This window comes from Gossypium hirsutum, chromosome D02, assembly GCF_007990345.1.
Source record: "Gossypium hirsutum isolate 1008001.06 chromosome D02, Gossypium_hirsutum_v2.1, whole genome shotgun sequence".
Lineage (NCBI taxonomy): Eukaryota > Viridiplantae > Streptophyta > Magnoliopsida > Malvales > Malvaceae > Gossypium > Gossypium hirsutum.
Genome location: NC_053438.1, coordinates 3,932,563 through 3,956,727, shown reverse-complemented (window position 1 = coordinate 3,956,727; position 24,165 = coordinate 3,932,563). Strand labels below are relative to the sequence as shown.

The window sequence follows — 24,165 nt, the reverse complement described above, 5'->3', positions numbered from 1 at the left end:
CCTACTGAAAGTAAAGAAAATTGTTTCTGGTTTTATGTTTGATTCGTGATTGTTTCAGCCCCACACCTGAAGCGATTCATGGTACTAGAATAACAGAGAAGGTTGTTCGGTTGAAAGCTAAGAATGTCTAGGATCCGTCTCGCACAAAGCGCAAGTACTTTTCGGGAAAAGTCTATTGCTATAAATATCACAAACCGACTCAATTTTTAAAAAAATTAATTTTTCGTTGTGACAGAAAACTATTTTTAAACTGGATTTTATCCAACAAGAGAAGGGCACATTCCAAACTGTGTAACATCAACATGGCCATAGATAGAACTTGTGACACCTATGAGAACAATCTTGAACTTTGCAACTTCAGCATGACAAGAGGTACAACATGTTATAAGGAAAGTCCACCCCAAAATTAGATGCACTAAGAAGGTGAAAGATGACCTATGCACACTAAAGATGATCCATCTAGATTTTAAGACATTTAGATGGTGAAAGATAACTCACTCATCACTTTTGGCAACCAAGGAAGATTGACCCGAAATTTAATGCATCTAGATGATGATGAAATTTGCTCAACACTTTGTAGCATCAATAAGGTGGGAAGTCTAGTCAACCCTTAGTAGCATCAAGATGGTGGGAAAATTCGCTCAACACTTCAAAGCTTCAAGATGGTGGCAAGATTCTCCTAACAGTTCAAAGTATCAAGATAGAGGGAAGATTTGCTCAACATTTCAAATCTTCGAGATGACTGAAGATCAAATGTTGATGGGCTTAAATCAACACCAAAATGTTGGAAAATCAGGTCCGAAAAATGCAGCAAAGAATAGGTTTAAGGGAAAAATTAGAGTTTTAATTTTTTTCCAAAAACAAGAAATTGATTGTGTTATCTAAAGTAATAAACACTTAATCAAAATCGTACATTTATGATTCGTCTAAAATGAACACTTCGACCGAGTAGTTTTCTCTGCTATCCTCAAGCTCACGTCTATCTAGTGTGGGCTCGATTCGAATTAGAAAAATTTTCACAAAATTACTAGTGGGACAATTTTATAATTTCTCTAAATTTTTAGAGTCAAGTTGTAAATAACAAGAATATCTCTAGAAATTTTCTAAAATAATTTTTTTCAAATAATTTTCGCTCTACTTTTTTTGAATTCAAGTGTGTGAGAATAATGACCCAAACTCTCTTTATATATGGAGAGTTTAGAAAGAGTTCAACTAGGACTAGAATTACTCACATTAATATTAGGTTAATAAAATATTTTCTAGTTAAATACTAAATTAAATATCATATTAATATCTAGATAAATATTAAATTTAATTTAATATTAAATTCATTAAAACAATATTATCTTTGGAAAAATTAATTTGAAATCAAGTTGCTCAGTAGAGTCCCACTAGGAGTCTAATTTTTCCACTGCTCTACCACCAAAGAACCACCACCGCTTACCATCTGCCGGTCACCGGTTGCTGGATTGCCCCTTTGCTCAATGGTGCCTTTATCGATGCCACTTCCCTCCAGCACCCGGAACCATCACCGTTTTGCCCAAATGGGCCTGGTCGATTCGGCTGCTACTGCTTTGATTCGGGCCAGTGACGGTTTGACCAATTCGGTCTAGCCACCGGTTGGATTGTTGATCCAGTTTCATACACAGGGTCCAATTCAACCAATTTTTGGGTTTCAGTCTCTGGTTTTGGTTCTTGGATCCAATTTTTAAGTTCAATTATCCATTTGACCAATTGTTTGACTTAAAAATTAGTTTTTAAAAACATTATATTTATTTTAATTAATTTTATTAATTTAATTTTACTTGATCAAAAGTAATTTTCTCAAAAATCAATAAGATTTTCCAAATTATTTTTTCAAGAAAATTATTTAATCAAATTCTCTAATTGAACAATTCACACAACCATCAAATTTAATTCATTAACGAATAAATCGACTCAATTAAATTATTTCCAAAGTTGTAGAATTTTTTTCTGATTCAAATGCAGTCTGATCGAATTTTTGTTGAGCTAGCGGATGGACCAATCGGACATATACTATTAGGTTCGAGTAATTGTAAATATGTTCAGAAGTATCGTTTTAATAAGTCACAATTTACTTAATTATTGAGTTAATCCACAATAAGTACCATTATTGAACACTCCTTATTGTATACCATTTACAAAAGTAGTTCATCAAACTACTTTGTCTAATGACCTATCACCATGTGTGTTACTCTCATACGATATCTTTGATTCTTTTAAGTTAAATTTGTTCACTCAATACAATCCTATTTTATCTCATTGTCACCATTGTGTCTTCTTAATGATTAATATAATCATTGTCAACTAATGACTATGATAAATTACTCGTTAGAGAACAAGCAACCCATGACCATGTTCCATATTTATCAATCCATACAATACTAACGAGAGGATATCGTTAACTTTTAAATTATGCTATGAATTCCATTGTTGTTAGTAAAGGCATGCCATATACAAGTCATGTACCCAACATACTGACTATTGGCTCGATCATCTTTAGAGTATAAGCCTCCATTTATATTAAAACACATGAGTTACATACGCATGGCTAGTCTCAGGATTGAGGTAAGTCATACCATGAATGTAACAAGTGAATTAATTCACAAACCAATTCAGATGTATCTCAACTTAGGTCCAGTCCAATGTATCATTATTCTAATTAGTACATATATGTCTCTACTCGTGGAGTTAGTTGCTCCAATAGCCAAGACTATTCATCTCACCAATTGAAATTATAGACGTGCCATAATTTCTTCTAAGTATTTGAATCAAATTCTAACTTTGATTCTTTTACGGGATTACAAACTTCTTTAGATTATCTACTGAAGTAAGTTGTCTTTCTTGTAATGTAAACGTTCTTACAGTGCTACTATCTTCAGTTCAAACTTAGACAATCAATGATCTAATATTATTACACAAAAGTTTTCACCCATATTGTTAGTATCTATATTCACTAACTCAGTTATTAAATTATCAAAATGCTCTTATTTTAACAAAGCAATAAATATCAATTTGAAGGTATTTTTATCTTTTTATATAAAATCCAGAAAAAAATAGATACTTATAGTAGGATTTAAACCTAAGACAACATAAAATATACACTTCCAATTTTACCTTTTCAACCAAAGTAAAAATTAATTTTTATGGCATCTATTTTAAATAAATATATTATATAATTGTTTTCGTAGAGTTACATAATCTAATTTTGTTGTTGTTAATTGATTCAAATAGTTAATATGATTAACTTTTCTATCAAAGTGTTAATTTGAGTTTCAAATTATTTCTAAAATATTTTGGATATAGTTATTTAGGACATTAATGACACTCACATTCATGTAGATTTCATATTATTTTAGTAGATAATCTTATTTTAGAGAAATTTCAACTCAAACTATAACAAAATACAGTAAAAAAACAAACCCAATAAGTAGAAAACATTCTAACCCAAGCCATCCCAATCCAACATTCTCTAAACTCATCGGGATCATTTGCGCAAACATCAAAACTCAAAACAAGTTGAAGGTGAAAGATGAATTTATTGGATTGCAGCTTTGCATATTAAGCATCATTACCCAGTGACTCAAGTATTACTTGAATTCCGTGTTGTGGTTGAACGGTGATATAAGGTATTGGTGAGTGGACATAGGTAGGGGAGAGGGATATGGTGTAGCGTTGAAGAATCATGGAGAGCACAATCTTCGTTTCCATGATTGCAAAGTTCATACCAACACAATTTCGAGGTCCTAATCCAAAGGGACAAAATGCACCTGCATTGTAATTGGTAGCTTTGGCAATCCCTTCTGCAAATCTCTCTGGTTTAAAAAGATGTACATCATCTCCCCACATGTGAGGGTCATGGTGAGGTGCAATATTTTGAACCAAAATATCTATGCTAGCAGGCAAGACTAGCTTTCCCAACTGCACTTCTTTTGTAACCCTTCTTGGTAGGCCATTTGGTGGACCATACAATCTTAAAGTTTCGTAAATAATCATAGTCATCTATTTGAAGAATATGATTATGTCAGGTTACATTAAAGAAGATAAATAACTGCAACACGATATTGTATTGAAAGAGTTTCACAGTTTACTTACAGTTTTGAGTTTAGACATGCCTTCAGAATCCGGAATTCGGTTACTGAATATCTCAATCACTTCTCTTCTTGCTTTCTCTTGCCAATCTCCATGAATTGCTAAAAGGAAGACTATCCATGCAAGTAAGGAATTAACAGTATCTTGTCCAGCAAAGTAGAATGTTTTGCACTCATCCACCAAGTCTTCCATTAAAAGTCTGTTATTTTCATCCGAATCATGATAGGCATTTACAAGTAATCCTAGAAAATCATTGCCGAAGCTATTGGCTTTTCTATTCACAACTTCGTCTTCTCTTTTCTTAACAATATTCATTACACAATCTTGTATTCCCTTTGAAAGTTCTTCAGACTCTAGCACATCCCCAGATTTCCATAATTTGCTGTAAAAGTAAACCAAGGTCAGTAATATGACAAAACCGAGGGATCAAATAAGCTTTTATACGGAACATACTTGATCAGAGGAATTCGAGTTTCGAAAAGATTTCGGCTCCTAATTATTGACAACTTGTTCAACATGTCAAAAATCTTCTCCCCTTCCAAGTAACTGCTACCGAAAGCTGTTCTGGATATTACTTCCGAAGTCAATAATCTAAATTCATGATACACTTCCATCTCTTTGCCTGCATAGCCTTTCCACTTTTCTAGCATTGTTTCAACACTAGCAATTACAGCTGGTGTCATGTTCTGCACAATCAATCTTCCAACATATAAGAAAGATTTAGACAACTAATTCACATGTTTAGAGCGTTTTTACCTGTAAGCTTTCCCCATGAAAAGCATAATTCGCCAACTTCCGTTGCTTCACCCATTTTTCTCCCAAAGCTGTCACAAGACCATTCCCAAATATCCTACTGACAAAAACAGTAGGCTTCCTTTTTGGAAAAGTTGTCACACTATGTTTGAGAACCTCGTTGGCAAGTTCAGGTTCTGTAATCACTAGTTCCGGTCGATTACCGTCCCAAGAAAGATAATTCCTCCCTAATCAAAAAAAAAAAAAAAAAGGGTCAATCTTTTCTTAGAACTAGAAGATCGAAACCATAGTGAAAACAACATGCATGGAATCTTACCATATTTATTGACACATGAGTAAATATGTGGCTGCACTCTGGGAAATATATCATGCCTCAAGGCCATAGGTTTGCTTAATGCTTCCTTTGTCATTTTAGTAGCTTCTTTGTTGTTTCCATGGATGAAGCCGTAGGGAGGTCCTCTGATTCCCTGTGAACTCATCTTATGCTGTAGACGGAGAGGCCTCCACAAGTAATCATAAAGGAACCTTATTAAAGCTACGATGAAGGAACAACATGGGACAAGAATTGCAAGCTTCAGCAAGGCACTCATTTTTCGTCTCTCAACAATGAATGGAAATGCTCCTTTAGCATTTGTATTTATGGTGAATTTAGGTTGACAATTATTGCATGGAAAAAGAGATATTTAGAATTATTTTATTTATTAATTTGCCTGCCAATTTGTAGGTTCTTTGGATATTATTTTCTGGTGCATATCATTTTAAAATTAATCGATAAGGTATTTGGTTCAGATATTACTTTTTTCTATAATAACTTTATTTATCTGTCAAAATTTTATTTATTATACAGAGGCAGCAATAATTCATATAATGAAAAAAATAGAAATTATTGTAAGAAAAGAACGAGAAAACTTGATAGTTTATTCAATAGTTATATTTAATTTCATTTATTGAAAATTATTTTCATTTAATAAAATATGATTAATAGGCTTTTCATGTGAAATTTAAATATTTTATTAAAATAATATTTTAGTTAAGATAATTTTTATTTAATAAATTATAGTTAATAGGCTCGTTTATATGAAATAGCTCTAATTTTACTTAAAAATTTAATAAATAATGTACTTTAAAACTATGGTTATTGTTGTTACACGTGAAAAATTGTTATAAAATGTTAAAATAAAACATAAAAAATTGGTTCTATTATAAAATTTAGTTGTTATAAAGGGCGGTTATTATAGAGAGGGTTGATTGTATATATATATATATGGACTTTTTTGTTAACACAGGCGAACATCATCACCCTTTTTTATTATAAAATGATTAAATTTCATTTGTGGTTCTATTATTTTTAAATTTGAAATTTAATCTATATACTTTAATTTCTAATTTGATTTTCTGTTTATATTTTTATAACGTTATGAATTAGTTCGAATAGTTAATATAGTTAATTTTTTTATTAAAATGTTAAATGGTTACATATAATTGAAATAATACTCTAACAGTCTTAGAGACTGAGCATGGTTTTACCTTTCTTTTTAAGTTTGCCTTGGGTTTTTTTTTTTAATATTATAGTCAATTTTCAGTTTGACCCCTATACTATGTTGAAACTTAAAAAATAATATATATTTTAAATTTTAACATAATTTGACCCATCTATTTTTATAATGTTAATATTGAGTCTAAATCATTAATATTATGATCTATTTCAATCAAAATGTTGATGTCAATGTTTCTTAAGAAGGCTATTTCCACCAAAAAATTATTTCATCATGACAAGTTTGAATGAGTGTTTTTAAGAAAAAAAATTCTAATTAGTATTTTCAATTTTATTTTTATTATTACATGATGACCAAGTGAATATATATTTTTTAAATTCCAAAACGTCACACCAATGAATTTAATAGAAGAATTTTAACAGTGATAATAATGGGTCCTGAATTTTTAAATCTGAAAAGTAGATAATTAAATTATTAAAAATAAGAGTATGGAAACTAAGTTCTAAAACGTCACACCAATGAATTTAATAGAAGAATATTAACAGTGGTAATAATAGGTCCTGAATTTTTAAATCCGAAAAGAAGTTGATTAAATTTCTAAAAATAAGATTATGGAGACTAAAATTCAAATATACGAAGTGTATGTCTTAGATCATATTTTAACATTTAAATTTTTCTTTATAGTTTTAAAAAATAAATAATCAACCCAATGCGAAGCGGGACTGACCTTAGCAAAATTTTGAAATTCATTTTAGACCATTAATTTAAAAAAAAATTAAATCAGGCCCCAAATTTGGAATTTCTCATTAAACCTTTTATTTTATTTAATTTTAACTAGACCTAACATAATTTTTATAAAAAAATTAATTAAACCTTGAATTATATTTTAACCTCAAGATGTATGGAATCATATTAATTAGGCTTATTTGGCCTTCGTATTTCTCACTTTCTCCTAAATTAATATTTATATTTTTTTTTCTCAATTTAGTTCTTAAATTTTTATTTTGTAAATGTTTTTGATATTCGAGACACGTGACAATCTTAGATCATGACATGTGAAAATGGTGATTTTATAAAGAGGTCATAATATTATTTAAAAAATATATAAAAAATATAAAATTTTTAAAAATATTAAAATTTTAAAAATAAAAAATGTATTAAAATTTAAAAATAAAAAAAGTTAAATTAAAGAAAACAAACATATATTTAAATTCTAATTAATTAATTAACTAATTCGACTTTCCCAATACCTTAAAACCAATCTGTTTACTTTTCTTTCTTTTTCTTCTGGGGACGAAACTAAGAGCCCTAAAATCTTGAAAGAGTATATAGGTGATTTCATCATTGACAAGGGAGACCCGCTCGATGCCTGTTGCACCGTCCACCATTCTAAGGTTTCTATGGGTGCCATCTTTACAATTCCATTGTTTTTCCTTCTCTTCATAAAATCTCTAAAGGGACAGTCTTGAAAGAGTAAATGAAATTGGGATTAAAGATTGATTTCGACAGGTGCCTGTAAAGATTAAATGTAAGAGATTTTTAAAACGCACTTCATTTGGATTCTAATGGTATGCAAGGTAGAAAAATAAGAGGCAGCAAGGGTGACAACAACCATGGCATGCAGAAAAATAATGGCAGCAAGCATGCATGGCAGAAATATAAAAGCAAGGTGGCAACAAGCATGCATGGTCTTGAAACAATAATCATGCAGGCCAACTAATTGTGGTAAGTAAGCAATTGGGTATATTATTATTGTTGAATAATAGTTTTAATTCTTATGCAATTTAATCCTTTAAATTTTTGTATATATAAATGCACAAACTGCTCATTCTCCCAACATTTTCTTCTCTCGTTTTCTATTTTCTCAATTACAACATATATATAGATGTATCAAAATCTACGTTAAGTGTTAGATATTTTTATGATTTGTGCATTTTATACTTTTTTATACTTTTATGTTTTTTAGGGTTTTTTTAAGACATTAGATTTTTTTAAAGTAAAAAAATATTTTTAGTGTTAGTTTATTATTATTTATATTATTGTTAGTTATATTGATATATATTATTTTTAAGTGTTTGAAAAAAATATTTTTTTTTACTAGTTGTTTAAATATTATTATATTCTTATTTTTATGTGTTCTTTTTCTTTGTTTTAATTTTGTAGTATGGTTTTTTTTATAAAGTATTTGTAAAAAACTTGTATTTTAATTATAAATTTGATTATAGATTTATGCTTATGGTGATATTTTAGTGGTGAGCGTCTTAACTCGATTAGCATCGGTATTGTTGTTAGTGCAGCAGGGCGTGAGTTCGAGTGCACTGAAGTGTATTATCCTTCTATCTAAGGGTTGAGGAGGGACTATGGATAGTTTTAAGTATAATAAGATTAATGTTAAAAAAAAGTGTGGAGATAAAATTCAGATACTGTGAAAATGGCTAGTGGTGGAAATTTGTTGAAATTTGAGGATAGACTTCTTTCGACAAATGAAGATGAATTAGTAAAATCTTGTATGTCTAAAATAGTTGAATTCAATATAATATTAACAACTAAAGTAAAATGGATTGTTGGTAGATAAGTCTTCCAATTTTGATTCGATCAAACATCTTTGATCCAATGGATTTGATGTACTCAATCCGATACAATTCTCAAAATATGTTTAGTGAATTGATTCTCATTGATAGGCTAAAATCATTCCACAAAATTAACATAGTCCAAAGATTTGATTCAATAAATTGTTAATTTTTCAAATATGACAAGCTATTTTGTCGTAGTGGTGAAGGAAGTGGCAGTTCCCTCGACACATTGTAACAACGTCAAATATTATTAAATAATATTAACAAATTATTATTAAATAATACTTCTGTTATCTACATATACTTTAATGGTGGTTATAAGTGGTGATTATAAGTTGGGTGTTGTTATTAGTAAAGTAAAAGCTAAATCGTTAGACTTTGTTAAGCAAAATTTTGGTGACTTGGTAGCTTTGTTGGTTCCCAATTGAAAGGAGCTTATGTTAACCACATTATATAATTACTTGTTGACGTATAAATTTTATAAAATAATTTTTTCACTAAATTAAACTTGGAATTCTTAGCAGCTATGTTACATTACGCATCATTATACAATGACTCTAGTATTACTTGAATTCCGTGTTTTCACCTTGGCCTCAAGGCGAAGGCGCCCTTTGCGGGTTTTCATCTTAAATCCCCTTTGGTCTCAACTTAAATCCTCTTTGGTCTCAAGGCGCCCTTTGCGGGTTTTCACCTTAGTCTCTCCTTTTTCTTTTTCTTTCTTTTCTTCTTTTTCTTTCTATTTTCTTTTTCTCTCTCTTTTTTATATATTTTTATTGAATCTGAACTCATAGGATTAGGCATATCCTTGTTATCCCTTTCGATCAAGATTGGCGCTTTTCTAGGTAAGGCCTTCCACATAAGGTTCTTCCCCGCTTGGCACGAAGTTTTTTTTGTATGGGGAGGATTTTTTTCAATACTAGGTCCCTCTCATGGAATTCTCTAAGGCGAACTTTTTTTTTTGTGAGCTCGCATTATTTACTTTCGACGCATTTGACCATGATGGATAACTTTGAACATTCCTTTTCAATCAGGATTAAATTCAAAAACTCAAAAAGAAAGAATTTTATCTTCAATAGGCAAAACCGCGATAGGCCCAAAAGCAAGACATTGCTCCGGTAGAGTTTTTTTTGTCTCCAATACACTGTTCACTTTGGGGCGACATGATGTTAATCTTGAACAGATTGCCAACTTCTGATATCGTGCTCTTGTTCAAATTTAGTGCATTGTCAGATATGATCCTTTTTGAAATTCTATGTGATTTTTCGAGAATTTGCTGACTGTCGACTTTGTGACATTAGCATATGAAGCAGCTTCCACCCACTTAGTGAAGTAATCGACAGCTGCAAAGATGAATTATTGACCGCCGGAAGCTTTTGGCAAGATTAGTCCAATGACATCCATGCCCCATATAGGGAGAGGTCATGGATTCCATTTATTCTTTGTAAGGTAGGGTCTGTTTTCCATCTCGTTCTACCATCCTCAATAAGTCTAGAGATAGGCTACAATCTATGTCATCTTCAAAGTCACAAGATCCCTCTAAACACATGCCTCGCTAAGAAGGAGATCCTGAGTCTGTAGCAGCGTTACTCATGTCGTTGATATTCAGGGACCTATTGTAGGCACAAAAGAATATACAAAGAATGAATAAAATTATGTACAATATGATCATGAATGAATGCAATAATGATTTGGAAGAAAATCTAAAAGAATGAAAGAATCAACAATAATTATTCGTAAAGAATGAAAGAATATTGGCTCAAAAATGATCGCAAGGATGCATTTCATTAAAATAACGATGTTCAGACATGAGCCTATTTCACAAAAGAGTTCTTATTGCCTCTAGGCTAAAAGCAACAAGTTTGTTCTGAAAATTGCTCTAAGTAGGCTCTAAATACTAGAGGGATTTCTTCTGCAGTCCAACTATTTAGAACACTCTCAAGTTTATGAGGGTGGATATCTAACAAGGCCCCTTTTCAGTTGCCTTCATGTATGGCACTGATGTGAAAGCTTCCTAACACTTCTTCCTACATCGCATTCACCTCATTATCAATGTGATCGGGTAGCGGACTGGAGGAATCATCAAATTTGACAATGCCCATACTGATAAGCCTTTCAACCATTTTTTTAAAGGCAATGCAATTTTCTATGGAATGCCCCGTGATTCCCGCATGATAATCACATTGTGCATTCGTGTCGTACTATTTGGGGTACAGAGGTTGTGGGGGTTTTGAGTAGAAAGGGGCAACAACATGCTCATCGAATAAGCTTTGATACAGCTCCTTATACGACATCAGAATTGGCATGAACTGAAGCTTCTCAGTGTCTTGTCTTGTCCCGGATTCTTGTCTTGATGAACCTTGTTGGTTAGCGACCATTTTTCTTAGCTGATTCACCGTAATTGATTTTGAATAACCTTTGTTATATGTACTCGTGTTGTTCACCTCATTCTCTTTTTTCTTTCAGGTCGACCGCTCTTTATGGCACCTTCGATCATCTCTCCATTCATAACTATGTCAGAGAAGCTTTTCGTGGCACTTCCCAACATATGTGTGATGAATGGTGCCTTTAACGTGTTAATGAAGAGTATAGTCATCTCCTTTTCTAGGAGTGGTGGCTAAACCTACACGGCAACCTTTCTCCATCTTTGTGCATATTGTCTGAAACTTTCGTTAGGGTTTTTCTCTATATTCTGCAGGGTAATTCTATCAGGGACCATATCGGCTACATGGCTGTATTGTTTTATAAATGCTTGTGCTAAGTCCCTCCACGAACTGATCTTGGTATGACTTAATTGATTGTAACACTTAGACGCTGCCCCTGTGAGGCTATCTTGGAAGCAATGTATAAGCAGCTGGTCGTTGTCGACGTATCCAGTCATACGTCTACAAAACATGGTAATATGTGCTTCCGGGCAACTGGTCCCATTGTATTTCTCGAATTCTGGCATTTTGAACTTATGGGGTAGTACCAGATCTGGGACCAAGCTTAGGTCTTTAGCGTTAATTCCGTGATAATTCTTAATATTTTCCATTGCTCTAAATTTTTATTCGAGCCATTTGCATCTTTCCTCTAGCTGCTTTGGCAATTCTTCTTTTGTTTTCTCTTTCTCAGCCACTTTGTCGAAATCTGGGACAATGGGATTGGTAGGGTTTTCTCCGGGATTAGAGCCTACTCTGATTTGGAAGTTCATAGGCATTGAGGTACCCGTCTGAAATTGTTGAGGTCTGATTGTAACGGGGGATTTTGAACGTGTGGAGGGGTAAAACCTGGAGGGTAGAGGGGTCCTTCATTATTTCCTTCTTCAGTATTAACCATAGGTTCCTTTCCCTTATCTTTTTCCCCGGCTAACTGCTGCGTTAACCGAGCCATCAGGTCATTCTGGGACTCCTGCATCTTTTCTGCCATATCTTGCTGAATTTTTTCTAGCCGCTCTTGCATTTGGTCTTGCATATCTTTTTGGAGCTGTTCGAGCCTTTCCATTCTTTGATCCATGTTCTTCGATTTTGCCCGAGTACCGTAAAGGTGTTGGTTTTCCAGGTTAACTAAAATAATTTTATTCAATTAGGGTATTTTAATAGTCGTTAATGCATATGATGTCATGTAATACAAATACATGAAATGAATGCAAAAAAGAGACGTTGATTCTTGGTTCAATTCTATTATAACAACTTTACTAGAAAATAAATCTCTTTACATAAAGCGGATATATATACGGCTTTGCCCTCATAGGTGGAGACATTCGATCCTCTTCTTTATTCGAGCGTTAAGGTAAATCTCACGAACTCTTCAAAAAGGACGTCTCTTCTATCTCCTTTTTGCTTGATCCGGGCCGTGACTCGTTACTCACTCATCCTCGTGATGCTTGTCGGTTCCTCTTTAAGAAAGTTCAGCGGCTCTCGAATAATCTTTGTCATCTTGAATCCTCGGGTAATGAAGCAATAGTCGTGTAGTCCTCCAGTAAACTATCACGTTTTCTTAGGCCATATTCAGACAACCGTATTATCATCCACTTTATCAAGAAACCCATTCTCTTATGACAAGCTCTCTATTTAACAACTGAACGTGAATCAACACCTCTTTTTATGATAAAAGTGCAATGCAATCATAACAAAAAAGAAAACAGGTTAGTACAAAGTAAAAGCAAGCAAGAATAAATAGAACACCTATTCGGGTAACTACCAGGGGTTTGAAGTGGCTCTACCTAGGGTGGGATCCTAAGGTCCTCTACATGTGGTTTGGTTCTAAAGTAAGGGTACCCGAACCAGTAGATTCCTCGATCTTCACCCATCATAGGCTCATATAGACCGAGTTCGGTTCAGAGGAATACATTTCCCTATGGCTGTACGGAGATGAAAATCTCACAAAGATATAGGTACAAATGTATCCCGAAAGCGATCCACTATCCTGCACGGAGGTGAAAACCTCACGAAGGAGTAGCTTCTCACTCCCACTTAAAAGGGTGTGACCAAAGGTCATGCAATGCAATGCAGAAGGATACCGAAATTTAAATCAACACAGGAATTATAAACCACAACAATGCAAATTGTAATAAAGACGAATGAAATGCAATAAAAGGATCGTATATTTAAATCAAGTTTTCAAATTTCAACGAAAAGACAAAAAGTAATCAACTCATGGCTTGACTCATTTATTTTGGGTCCCCAGCAGAGTCGCCAAGCTGTTGACACCAATTTTTTTATGAAAACGGGGTCAACTTGGGTTTTGAAAAATGAAAATGAAAGTGGGAGTCGCCACTAATCCTTTTTGATAAAGTGTGATCGGATCACATTGAAAAGTGGTTATTTTTAATAAACAATTTAATTTTATTAAAACAACGAGTTTGGTCCGCGAAATTTAGAAAAACGGGTTTGGGAGTCGGTTACGTTCGAGGAAGGATTAGCACCCTCGTAACGCCCAAAATTGGTACCAAGTTGATTAATTAATGTCTTAATGTCAAAAATTGAGAACTTTAAAAACCAATAAGATCAACAAACCCACCATTTTATTTTTTAATATAGTCAGATTTAATTTTTATACTTTTTGTATTTTAAAGTTTCAATCTTAATTTAAAAAATATCTGCTAAATTTATTAATAAAAACAACATAATTTCTTTTAATATTATATGTTAATATCACATTACGCGTAATAATATATTTATTGTATGTAGATATTTATTAATAAGAAAATTTTAATATATATTTACTCCTAAATTAAATAATTATCATTTATTTATTTTTATTTCAAAATTTTATAATAATTATTAAAGATTGTAATTCAAAATAGGTTTTGGACTTAAACTTTTTAAATATTTTTGATGAAGACTTCAAGTATTATTTGAAAATAGAAAAAATTAAGACTTCATCATTAAATAATAGTGTTTGCCCCTATACGGCAGTCACAGACTCCGCCTGATAAAAAAATGATGGCTAATGCTGATGTTCATTGAAGTTACAAAAGTTAAATTAGACCTACAAAATTTTAATATTTATGGATATTTTAATGGGTGCAATCAGTCAACACTGGCTAAATGTTACGCAATACGTGACGTGACATTGACTTACAAGTTTTATATAATATTTACGAAGAAAATCATGTTATTTTTGTTAATTGATTTAACTGGTATTATTTAAATTAAAATTGAAGTTTCAGAATACAAAAAGTATGGAATGATTGAATTGTTGAGAGGCCTTTTGAATGTTTATGATTTTCAAACAAGGATATAGCAAACAAGAATCTAAGAATCTTGAGGGAGGTAGCTATATATACGTAGGCGCTGGGGGATGAAAGTGGGGTTTATAGCAGACTGCACTCATGGGGTGATCGTTGAAGACCTAATTGAACTCGAGTTATGTGCTTTTAGTGATTTGATTGAGAAGGAAGCCTTTGTGATGTAGTATTTTAAGAAGTGATTAGACGTTGAAAAGTGGCAGCGGATGGAAGAATTTTGTTATGGCTAATTAAAAGAACACTCAACGGGGGTTTAAGTGAACTTTATTGTCCTTGAAACAAGAAATAAAGAATTTTATTAGGCGAATAAAATTTAATTTCCTTCAAAAAATTTGATAAAAGCTTTAAATTTTAAATTAAATGATTCAAGTTATTTAAGTTAATCAAATTATTCAGATAAACTCAAATAAAAAATTAAGTTTTTCGGTTTAACTCAAATAAGAAAAGATAAGACTACGTCGTTTTGATAAATGTTTACTCATTAAGTTAAAAGTCAAAACCATTATATTGTTTATATAGTTAAATAATCTTATATTTTGTCTATTAATTAAATAATAGGTCCATGTAAACATGACATTGAGCGTAAATAATAGGATTCGTTAACTTGGCTCGAAATTTGTTGACTCAATTCAAATCGAAAAAATTCAAATTGATATCAGTTGCTAAATAGGATTCATCAACTCGACTAACTCAAAATTTTTTGACTCGACTCGATCGAATACTCACCCTTAATTTTCATGTTGTAAAAAGTCAAGAAAATGTGGATTCCCATGTTTCAATGGTTAATTTTGTGGCATTGGGACCTTGTTTTAAGCTAACGGAGCGAGGGATTTGAGGATCTTGAATGATGATTGGAGTTTGGAGGTTATGTTGCTTTGCATCATTGTATGCTCAAATTCCTGTTTCTCATGCTTTGGTTGCCTGTTACTTCAAGTCATATTTTTGTTTCTCGATTTAGACGGCCAAAAACTTATTGTCAGTGATTGGTCGTCGTTCTCCTTGTTTTGCTCTATTTTTTAATGTTATCCTCTGGATTTAATAATCTCTTTTGAGGTGTTCTCTCTTTGTTCTGCTCTATTTTTTGATGTCTTCTTGATTTAAAAACCCTTTTTGGGGGCCTTGTTTTGCTCTAAGAATCTTGAGGGAGGTAGCTATATCTACGTAGGCTCTGGGGGATGAAAGTGGGGTTTATAGCAAACTGCACTCATGGGGTGATCGTTGAAGACCTAATTGAACTCGAGATGTGCTCTTAGTGATTTGATTGAGAAGGAAGCTTTGTGATGTAGAATTTTAAGAAGTGATTAGACGTTGAAAAGTGGCAACGGATAGAAGAATTTTGTTATGGCTAATATCAGAAGAACGCTCAACGGGGGTTTAAGTTAACTTTATTGTCCTTGAAACAAGAAATAAAGAATTTTATTAGGGGAATAAAATTCGATTTCATTCAAAAATTTGGTAAAAACTTTAAATTTTAAATTAAATGATTCAAGTTATTTAAGTTAATTCAATTATTAAGATAAACTCAAATAAAAAATTAAATTTTTTTGGTTTAACTCGAATATGAATTGTGTAATTCAATTATTAAGATAAACTCAAATAAAAAATTAAGTTTTTTGGTTCAACTCGAATATGAATTGTGTAATTCATATTCGAGTTATCTGAATAAGAAAAGATAAAACTATGTCGTTTTGATAAATATTTACTCATTAAGTTAAAAGGCAAAACTATTATATTGTTTATATAGTTAAATAATCTTATATTTCGTCTATTAATTAAATAATAGGTCCATGTAAACATAACATTTAGCATAAATAATAAGATTCGTTAACTTGGCTCGAAATTTGTTGACTCAATTCGAGTCTAAAAAATTCAAATTGATATTAGTTGCTAAAATAGGATTCAACTCGACTAACTCAAAATTTTTTAACTCGACTTGATCGAATACTCACCCTTAGTTTTCATGTTGTAAAAAATCAAGAGAATGTGGATTTCCATGTTTTAATGGTTTATTTTGTGGCATTGGGACCTTGTTTTAAGCTAACGGAGCGAGGGATTTGAGGTTCTTGAATGATGATTAGAGTTTGGAGGTTATGTTTCTTTGTATCATTGTATGCTCAAATTCCTGTTTCTCATGCTTTGGTTGCCTGATACTCTAGGTCATATTTTGTTTCTCGGTTTAGCGGCTAAACACTTGTTGTCGGTGATTGGTCCTCCTCCTCCTTGCTTTGCTCTGTTTTTTAATGTCATCCTCTCGATTTAATAATCTCTTTTGGGGTGTTGTCTCTTTGTTCTGCTCTATTTTTTTATGTCCTCTTGATTTAAAAACACTTTTTGGGGGCCTTGTTTGAGCTTTCGTGGCTCTTTTATTTATATAATTTTTTCTCCTCTCACAAGCGAACCTTTGTTAAAGAGGGACCGATGTGTTTTGATGCTAGTGTTCCATTTTTTGTGAGTTTTTTACTGCAACTCCCAGATGGTGGATGGGTGGTGGTGCCTAAAGCCTCCATATGCTACTTTTGTTATTTTTCTATTTTTTCTGTCAGATCCAAGACCTTTAACGATTTAGTCATTGTTTGAGTGTTGTTTTGGGATAGATGTTGCTGGTGGTTGATTTTGATTGGTCTAAGGTGGCTCTGAGCCTCTACTCTCTTACGGTGTCTTCCAGTAGGTGATCAAAGATGCTCGGCTCTGTCTCGTGCTTCATTGTTTCTCTTCCTTTTTGTAAGTAAGGTCTTTAGTGGAAAGGAGGCATTCGGTTTGAGGGATCATAAGCACTAATGTTTTCATTAGTGACTGATACCTCTGTGATCGGTGATAATTCCTCCTCTTTTGGTTCTTGAAGTTTTCTTTGATGATGATGGTTTTCTCGGTCATTTGTATGACATCATGTTACTTAGGGCACATACACCATGCTTCTGTCTCCTCATTAGCTTAAATCGCAACTATTTTCCCAAAAAGCCATCTTCCAATCAAATTTCAAGACTTAGTTTTCAAACTCAAGCTAAGATCTACAACACCACCTTGAGTTTGAGGGGGATGTTAATGTGATATCTTGCATAAGTAATTCATACCATATCTTTCCTTATTTGTGTCTGCTGAGTATGACTCCTATTTCAGTCAAATTTGAGAAATAATCTTTCAGTTAAACTCAGTTTATTTATTTCAATCAAACTCTGATTAGTCTAGATTATTTTATTATTATTTGACCTATGAATTTAGCCTATAAATAGACTATTATACAACCTTAGAAAATACACCTATTAGAGATTAGAACTCATAACACATTTAAAGATTTTGTGTTTATGTTTTGATGGTTCTTTGTTTTTGGGTTTTCGGGGTTTAGTTTTTATCTCCATCTTTTGTACTCTTCATTCTTTTGTCATTTTAATAAAATTATCTTTGTCCGTAGTTTATTTTATCCTCTTTGGAGGAGTTTTTTCACGTTAAATTTGTGTGCTCAATTTCTCAATTTATTCTACTATTTTTTTTACTTATTGCCTAATCGGGTGAGACAAATTTCAATCTGTGGCAAGTTCGGATGATGACAATTCTAGTTCAAATTGACTTGAAAAAGGTTGTTACCAGGAAAAAGCCTAATAATCAAAATTTGTAAACACATTTTTTTTAAGATTTCACATTATTTGTAATTTATATAATTTTTTAATTTTAATAAAAATAAATAAAAAGTTACAATTGTATAGATTTGAGTACATGTTGCTAACATCTATAAAATATTTTTTTATCAGTTCAATCAAATTTTTATTTTAATATTTTTATACATTTTAATGTTAGAATAATTACATTAGTAATTATCTAACTATTAATAAGTTTCTTTTTTGATTACTCAATTATTTAATTTTATCTTTTTTATTACCGGTTGACTAACGATAATAACTTTTAAAATTTACATAATAGTAACTTTAATCCTTCATATTTATATATTGTGTCAATTTTATTCTGCTTTTAAAACATCTAACCGTCCATACTAATGCACATCTAAAATTGGAAAAATTCCCCATTATTTAATCCATCCTGTCGCTTTTGTTTTAATTTAAATTTGAATTTAAGTGATAATCAAAATTAACGGTGAAAGTAAAAGTCAGACATATTATTATAAGCCGCCTTACAGTAAATTTCATCCTTGTCTTCCAAGTCAAAATTAACAAATATTACAAAATAGGGATTAATTGAGTGCAAATTGTGATTTAAAAAGCTCAATTTGGTGCACTTTACTATGAGAGACTTAATTGATTTTCTTTAAATTTATTTTTAAAGGGTTTATTTGACATTTTAGCCCATTCCTTTTAGTGGTTTTTATGGTAGAAGAAATGGGAAAGCATGGGAAACAGAAACAAAAGGTGAGGTGGATGGTGCGAAGTCATAAAAGGCTGTCAAAGATATCAACATCTCAAAAACAAAAGCAAAAACCGATTCTCGGGTTTTTTTACCAAATTATTATAAAAAAATAAAAAAATACTAAAATATTATATTTTTTATTTACCAAAATATACCAAAAAAAAAAAGGAGAGACTGATGGAGGGGAACTCATTGGCAGCACCAATGGTGCCATTCTCATTGGCGGCACAGGACTAAAATGTAATGATCTAAAGTTTCAAGGACATGATGTGCAAATTTAACATTTTAAATTTTGAAAGTGAATTGCTGCCGCTGTGCGAGTGGCACACTAAAGTTGAAATATGACTAATTGCTTTCTAAGCCCTCCTTATTTATTATTTTCTTTTTATTCCTCTTCAACTCACTTTTTTATTTAATAAACAAGCCCTCAACCTATTTTTTTTAGTTAAATAAGCTCTTAATCTATGATTTTTACTCATAAAAGCCGTTTCTTTTATTATTAAAGTAATTATATTTTATGTTTATGTGAATTTGATGAGAATAATTTATTAAATAAGAGAGCCTCTGCTCTCTTACGGTGTCTTCCAGTAGCTGATCAATGACGCTCGGCTCCGTGTCATGCTTCACTATTTATCTCCTTTTTTGTAAGTAGGGTTTTTTAATGGAAATGGAGGCGTTTGGTATGAGGGATCATAAGCACTAATGTTTTCATTAGTGACTAACACCTCTGTGATCGGTTATAATTCCTCCTCTTTTGGTCCTTGAAGTTTTCTTTGATGATGATGGTTTTCTCTGTCATTTGTATGACATCATGTTACTTAGGGCACATACACCATGCTTCTGTCTCCTTATTGGCTCAGATCAGAAACATTTTCTCAAAAAGCCATCTTCCCATCAGATTTCAAGACTTAGTTTTCAAACTCAAACTAAGATCTACAACACCACCTTGAGTTTGAGGGGGATGTTAATGTGATATCTTGCATAAGTAATTCATACGATATCTTTCCTTATTTGTATCTAATTTAATAGCACAATTTCATATCATATCTTTCCTTATTTGTGTATCTAGTTTCTATTATAAATAGGTTATCTAACCCAATGAAAATTAAGAAGTAATATTATTTGTTTCACACAGTAATTCATTCCTCTTTCTTTTTATTAAGTTTGTAACACCTTAAATACATTGAATGTCATCTGTTACAAGTGAATACACGAACCAACAATATTAAGCCCCTAGTTCTTAACAGCTATGCAGCGGCTCAAGTATTATTTGAATTCCATGTCGTGGTCGAATGGTGAGAATAGGTATTGGAGAGTGGACATAGGCAGGGGAAATGGTGATGGTGTAACGTTGTAGAATCATGGAGAGAGCAATTTTTGTTTCTATGGTTGCAAGGGTCATACCAACACAAGATCGAGGTCCCAATCCAAAGTGGAAAAATGCAGCTGCGGTGTAATTGGTAGCTTTGGCAATCCCTTCCGCGAATCTCTGTGGTTTAAAAAGATGCACATCATCCCCCCACAAGTGAGGGTCACGGTGAAGTCCAATATTTAAAGACAGAATATCTATATTAGCAGGCAAGACTAACTTTCCCAACTGTACTTCTCTTGCTTCTGTTCTTGGCAGGCCATTTGACGGACCATACAATCTTAGAGTTTCATTGATGATCATGGTCATCTGTTTGGAAAATAGAAAAACATGTTGGATTACATCATGTTGATGGCAAATTGAATTTCCAGTTAGATAGTTTACATTTACAAAAAGTATAGAGAAAACAATTAAATTGAAGAACAGAGTGATGAGTATATTGGTCAAATAGTTGATTTTGAGAGGCCTTTTTGAAAGATTAAGTAGGTTTTTATTAATTACTTCTATTATTAATACATTTTTAATATATATTTACTCATAAATTAAATAATTATTATCTATTTATATTTTGAGTGAAAATATTATGCTCGAAAAATGAGTTTACGTATCAAAATTAATCTCATTTAAAATATGAATTGGGCCCGAACTTGAACATTAAAAAATAATAAAATTTTGATTAAATTATTAAAAACTTGAAAAAATATAAACTATTAAAATGATAAATTGTATTTCGTTTACATTTATTGCATGCTTTACCATCTTGGAAATGAGCAGATATTTGCAGTTATTTATGCATGAAGGAGCGCATAACTTCAGAATGAGGAAGTGGTTGCTAATGCAAAAGCCCCCGATCCTATGAAATGTCATCTCTTAAAAGGTGAATACATGAGCAAACTGAGTTGAACGCTGAGCCCTTAGCTGCAGTGTAGTTTAAGCATCGTGATGCAGTGACTCGAGTGTTACTTGAATTCCATGTTGTGGTTTAACGGTGATAATAGATACTGGCGCGTGGACATAGGCAGGGGAGAGGGAAATGGTGTAGCGTTGTAGAATCATGGAGACTGCAATCTTCGCTTCCATGAGTGCGAAGGCTGTACCAACACAAGTTCGAGGTCCCAATCCAAAGGGACAAAATGCAGCTGTGTTGTAATTGGTAGCTTTGGCAATCCCTTCGGCAAATCTCTCTGGCTTAAAAAGATGCACATCATATCCCCATAGTTGAGGGTCATGGTGAAGTGCAACATTTGCAATAAGAATATCTATATCAGCAGGCAAGACTAGATTTCCTAACCGAACTTCACTTCCACCTTTCCTCAATAGGCCAACTGCTGGACCATACAATCTTAGAGATTCATTAATAATCATGGTCATCTCTTTGCAGAATAGGAATATGTCAGAGTAGATTAAAGAGTATAGACCAGGATTTTTTATGTACTAGAAGCCTTTATGACTTTGATTTAAATGCCTGGTATATACAATGTACTGAAAGGGTTCGACAGTTTACTTACAATTTTGAGTTTAGAAAGGCCTTCAGAATTTGGATATTGGTTACCAAATATCTCCATCACCTCTCTTCTTGCTTTCTCTTGCCAATCTCCATGACTTGCTAAAAGTAAGACCATCCAAGCAAGTAAGGAATTAACAGTATCTTGTCCAGCAAAGTAGAATGTTTTGCACTCATCTACCAAGTCTTCCAATGAAAGTTTGTTATTTTCGTCGGTATCATGGTAGGCATTTATAAGTAATCCGAGAAAATCAATGCCAAAATTATCAGCCTCTCCCTTCACAACTTTGTCTTCTCTCGTTTTCACAATCTTCGACACACTGTCCTGTATTCCTTTTGCAAGTTCTTCTGCCTCTAGCATATCAGAAGGTTTCTGTAACTTGCTGTAAAAGCAAACCAAGGTTAGGTCTACGTCGTGGAAAATTTGAGGGATCAGTTTAGCTTAGAGGCAACATACACGAATAAGGGAATTCCAGTATTGGAAAGATTTCGGCTCAGAACTATTGACAACTTGTTCAACATTTCAAAAATCTTCTCCCCCTCCAAGTAACTGCTACCAAAAGCTGTCCTCGAGATCACTTCGGTAGTCAATAATTTAAATTCATGGAACACTTCGATCTCTTTGCCTACTTGGCCTTTCCACTTCTTTAGCATTGTTTCAACGCTAGCAATTATTGCTAGTCTCATTTCCTGCCCAAACAATTCTCCAATAATGTAAAATTCTTTTACATTAGTTTACATCTAATCCATATATTTCGAGGGGTTTACCTTTAAGCTTTCCCCATGAAAAATGTTATTCGCCAACTTCTGCTGCTTTTCACCTTCCACTGTCACAAGTCCGTTCCCTAGTAGCTTGTTAATGAAAATGTAGGCTTCCTTTTGGGAAAAGTTTTTTCACTATTTTCAAAACCTCTTTAATTAGTTCAGGTTCTGAAATCATAAGTTCAGGTCGGACACCGTCCCAATAAAGAAAATTCCTCCCTAATCAAACAAAAAACAAAAAAAGGTTCATCTTTTCTTAAAACTAGAAGATTGAAACCATAGTGAAAGAACATGCACAGATCTTACCATATCTGTTGATACATGAGTAAATATGTGGCTGCACTCTGGGAAATATATCATGCGTCAAGGCCATAGGTTTGCTTAATGCTTCCTTTGTCATTTGGGTAGCTTCATCGTTGTTTCCGTAGATGAATTTGTAAGGAGGTCCTTTGATTCCCTGCGAATTCAGTATATGCTGTATACGGAGAGGTATCCACAAGTAATCATAAAGGAACTTTATCAAAGCTACGAGGAAGAAAGAACATGGGACAAGAATTACAAACTTCATCAAGCCATCCATTTTTCTGCTCTTGCTTCTGAATTACAACCTGATGTTCGTTGAGTAATTATATCATGTTTGACGTTATTTTGTCCTTTTTACTTGTAAATTATAAGAGATGCTCCCAATTATTCATTCATCCTCTCATATTCAAGTGCTTATTGTAACAATGATTTAAATGATCTCCATGAAATTTCAGTCACTACTTTTTATTATTATATTTTTCTAGCTATTGTTGACTAACTGAACTTATCAGTGGTGGCAGGTGCCAGGGTACTGTCTTTAAAATGGAAAATTTTCCATTTAGACCCTTTATAATTTAATCCTTCAAAAATGATAAAATATAAACTATTAAAATAATGAAATTGCATCTTTTATATTATATAAAGTATTAAAAATTTGAAATAAATTTTGAATATTTTGATATAATTAAATATAATTGTTTAAACTATCCTTTGAAAATATATTTAATATTTTAATATATAAAAAAATTCTTATTAAAATTTTAAAATATTTAAATAATCATGTTTTATATATATTGAAACACGTTTGAATTTTATATATCAAATATATATTTTATATTCTATAAAAAGGGAAAAAAGAAAAAGGGAAGACGTTATATATACTATTTAAATAATCATGTTTTTAAATAAATTACACTTTTGGTCCTTTTATTTTTGAAAATTTGTAGTTATGTCACCTAACTTGAGATTTTTTATCACCGAAATTTGTAAACCTATTAATATTTTATTTCAATTAGAATTTCTTGGTTCAGTAAAAATTGTGTAGATGTTGAAGTAATGAATTTCAATAGTTTTGATAATCGAATTTATTTATTCCAGCTTTAAATTTAAAGAATATAATTATAATAAAGTAAAAGTTCATATATAATCTTAATTTTGTAAAAATAATAATAATTAAAGATTTTTTAATTATATAAAATTTGAAATAT

The 24,165-nt window shown here is 32.1% G+C and overlaps 2 protein-coding genes across 3 annotated transcripts; both read right to left on the bottom strand.

The window, feature by feature from the left end:
* Positions 1-3,364: 3,364 nt before the first annotated feature.
* LOC107927726 (cytochrome P450 CYP749A22) lies at positions 3,365-5,472 on the bottom strand. The gene is made up of 5 exons (XM_016858829.2): positions 5,183-5,472; positions 4,870-5,093; positions 4,567-4,799; positions 4,117-4,495; positions 3,365-4,023 (listed from the first exon to the last, which is right to left on the bottom strand). The coding sequence occupies exons 1-5, from the start codon at positions 5,454-5,456 to the stop codon at positions 3,583-3,585; spliced, it is 1,551 nt and encodes a 516-aa protein (XP_016714318.1). The 5' UTR covers positions 5,457-5,472; the 3' UTR covers positions 3,365-3,582.
* A 15,634-nt stretch (positions 5,473-21,106) lies between these two features.
* On the bottom strand, positions 21,107-23,365 carry LOC107927732 (cytochrome P450 CYP749A22-like). 2 transcript variants are annotated; one of them, XM_041088080.1, is made up of 5 exons: positions 22,961-23,364; positions 22,661-22,873; positions 22,350-22,582; positions 21,897-22,275; positions 21,107-21,759 (listed from the first exon to the last, which is right to left on the bottom strand). In XM_041088080.1, exons 3-5 carry the CDS (start codon positions 22,577-22,579, stop codon positions 21,319-21,321), a joined length of 1,050 nt encoding a protein of 349 aa, XP_040944014.1. In that variant the 5' UTR covers positions 22,580-22,582; positions 22,661-22,873; positions 22,961-23,364; the 3' UTR covers positions 21,107-21,318. The 2 variants fall into 2 exon arrangements, with proteins under 2 accessions (XP_040944014.1, XP_040944015.1); XM_041088081.1 differs by having other exon boundaries at positions 22,350-22,873; positions 22,961-23,365.
* Positions 23,366-24,165: the final 800 nt, after the last annotated feature.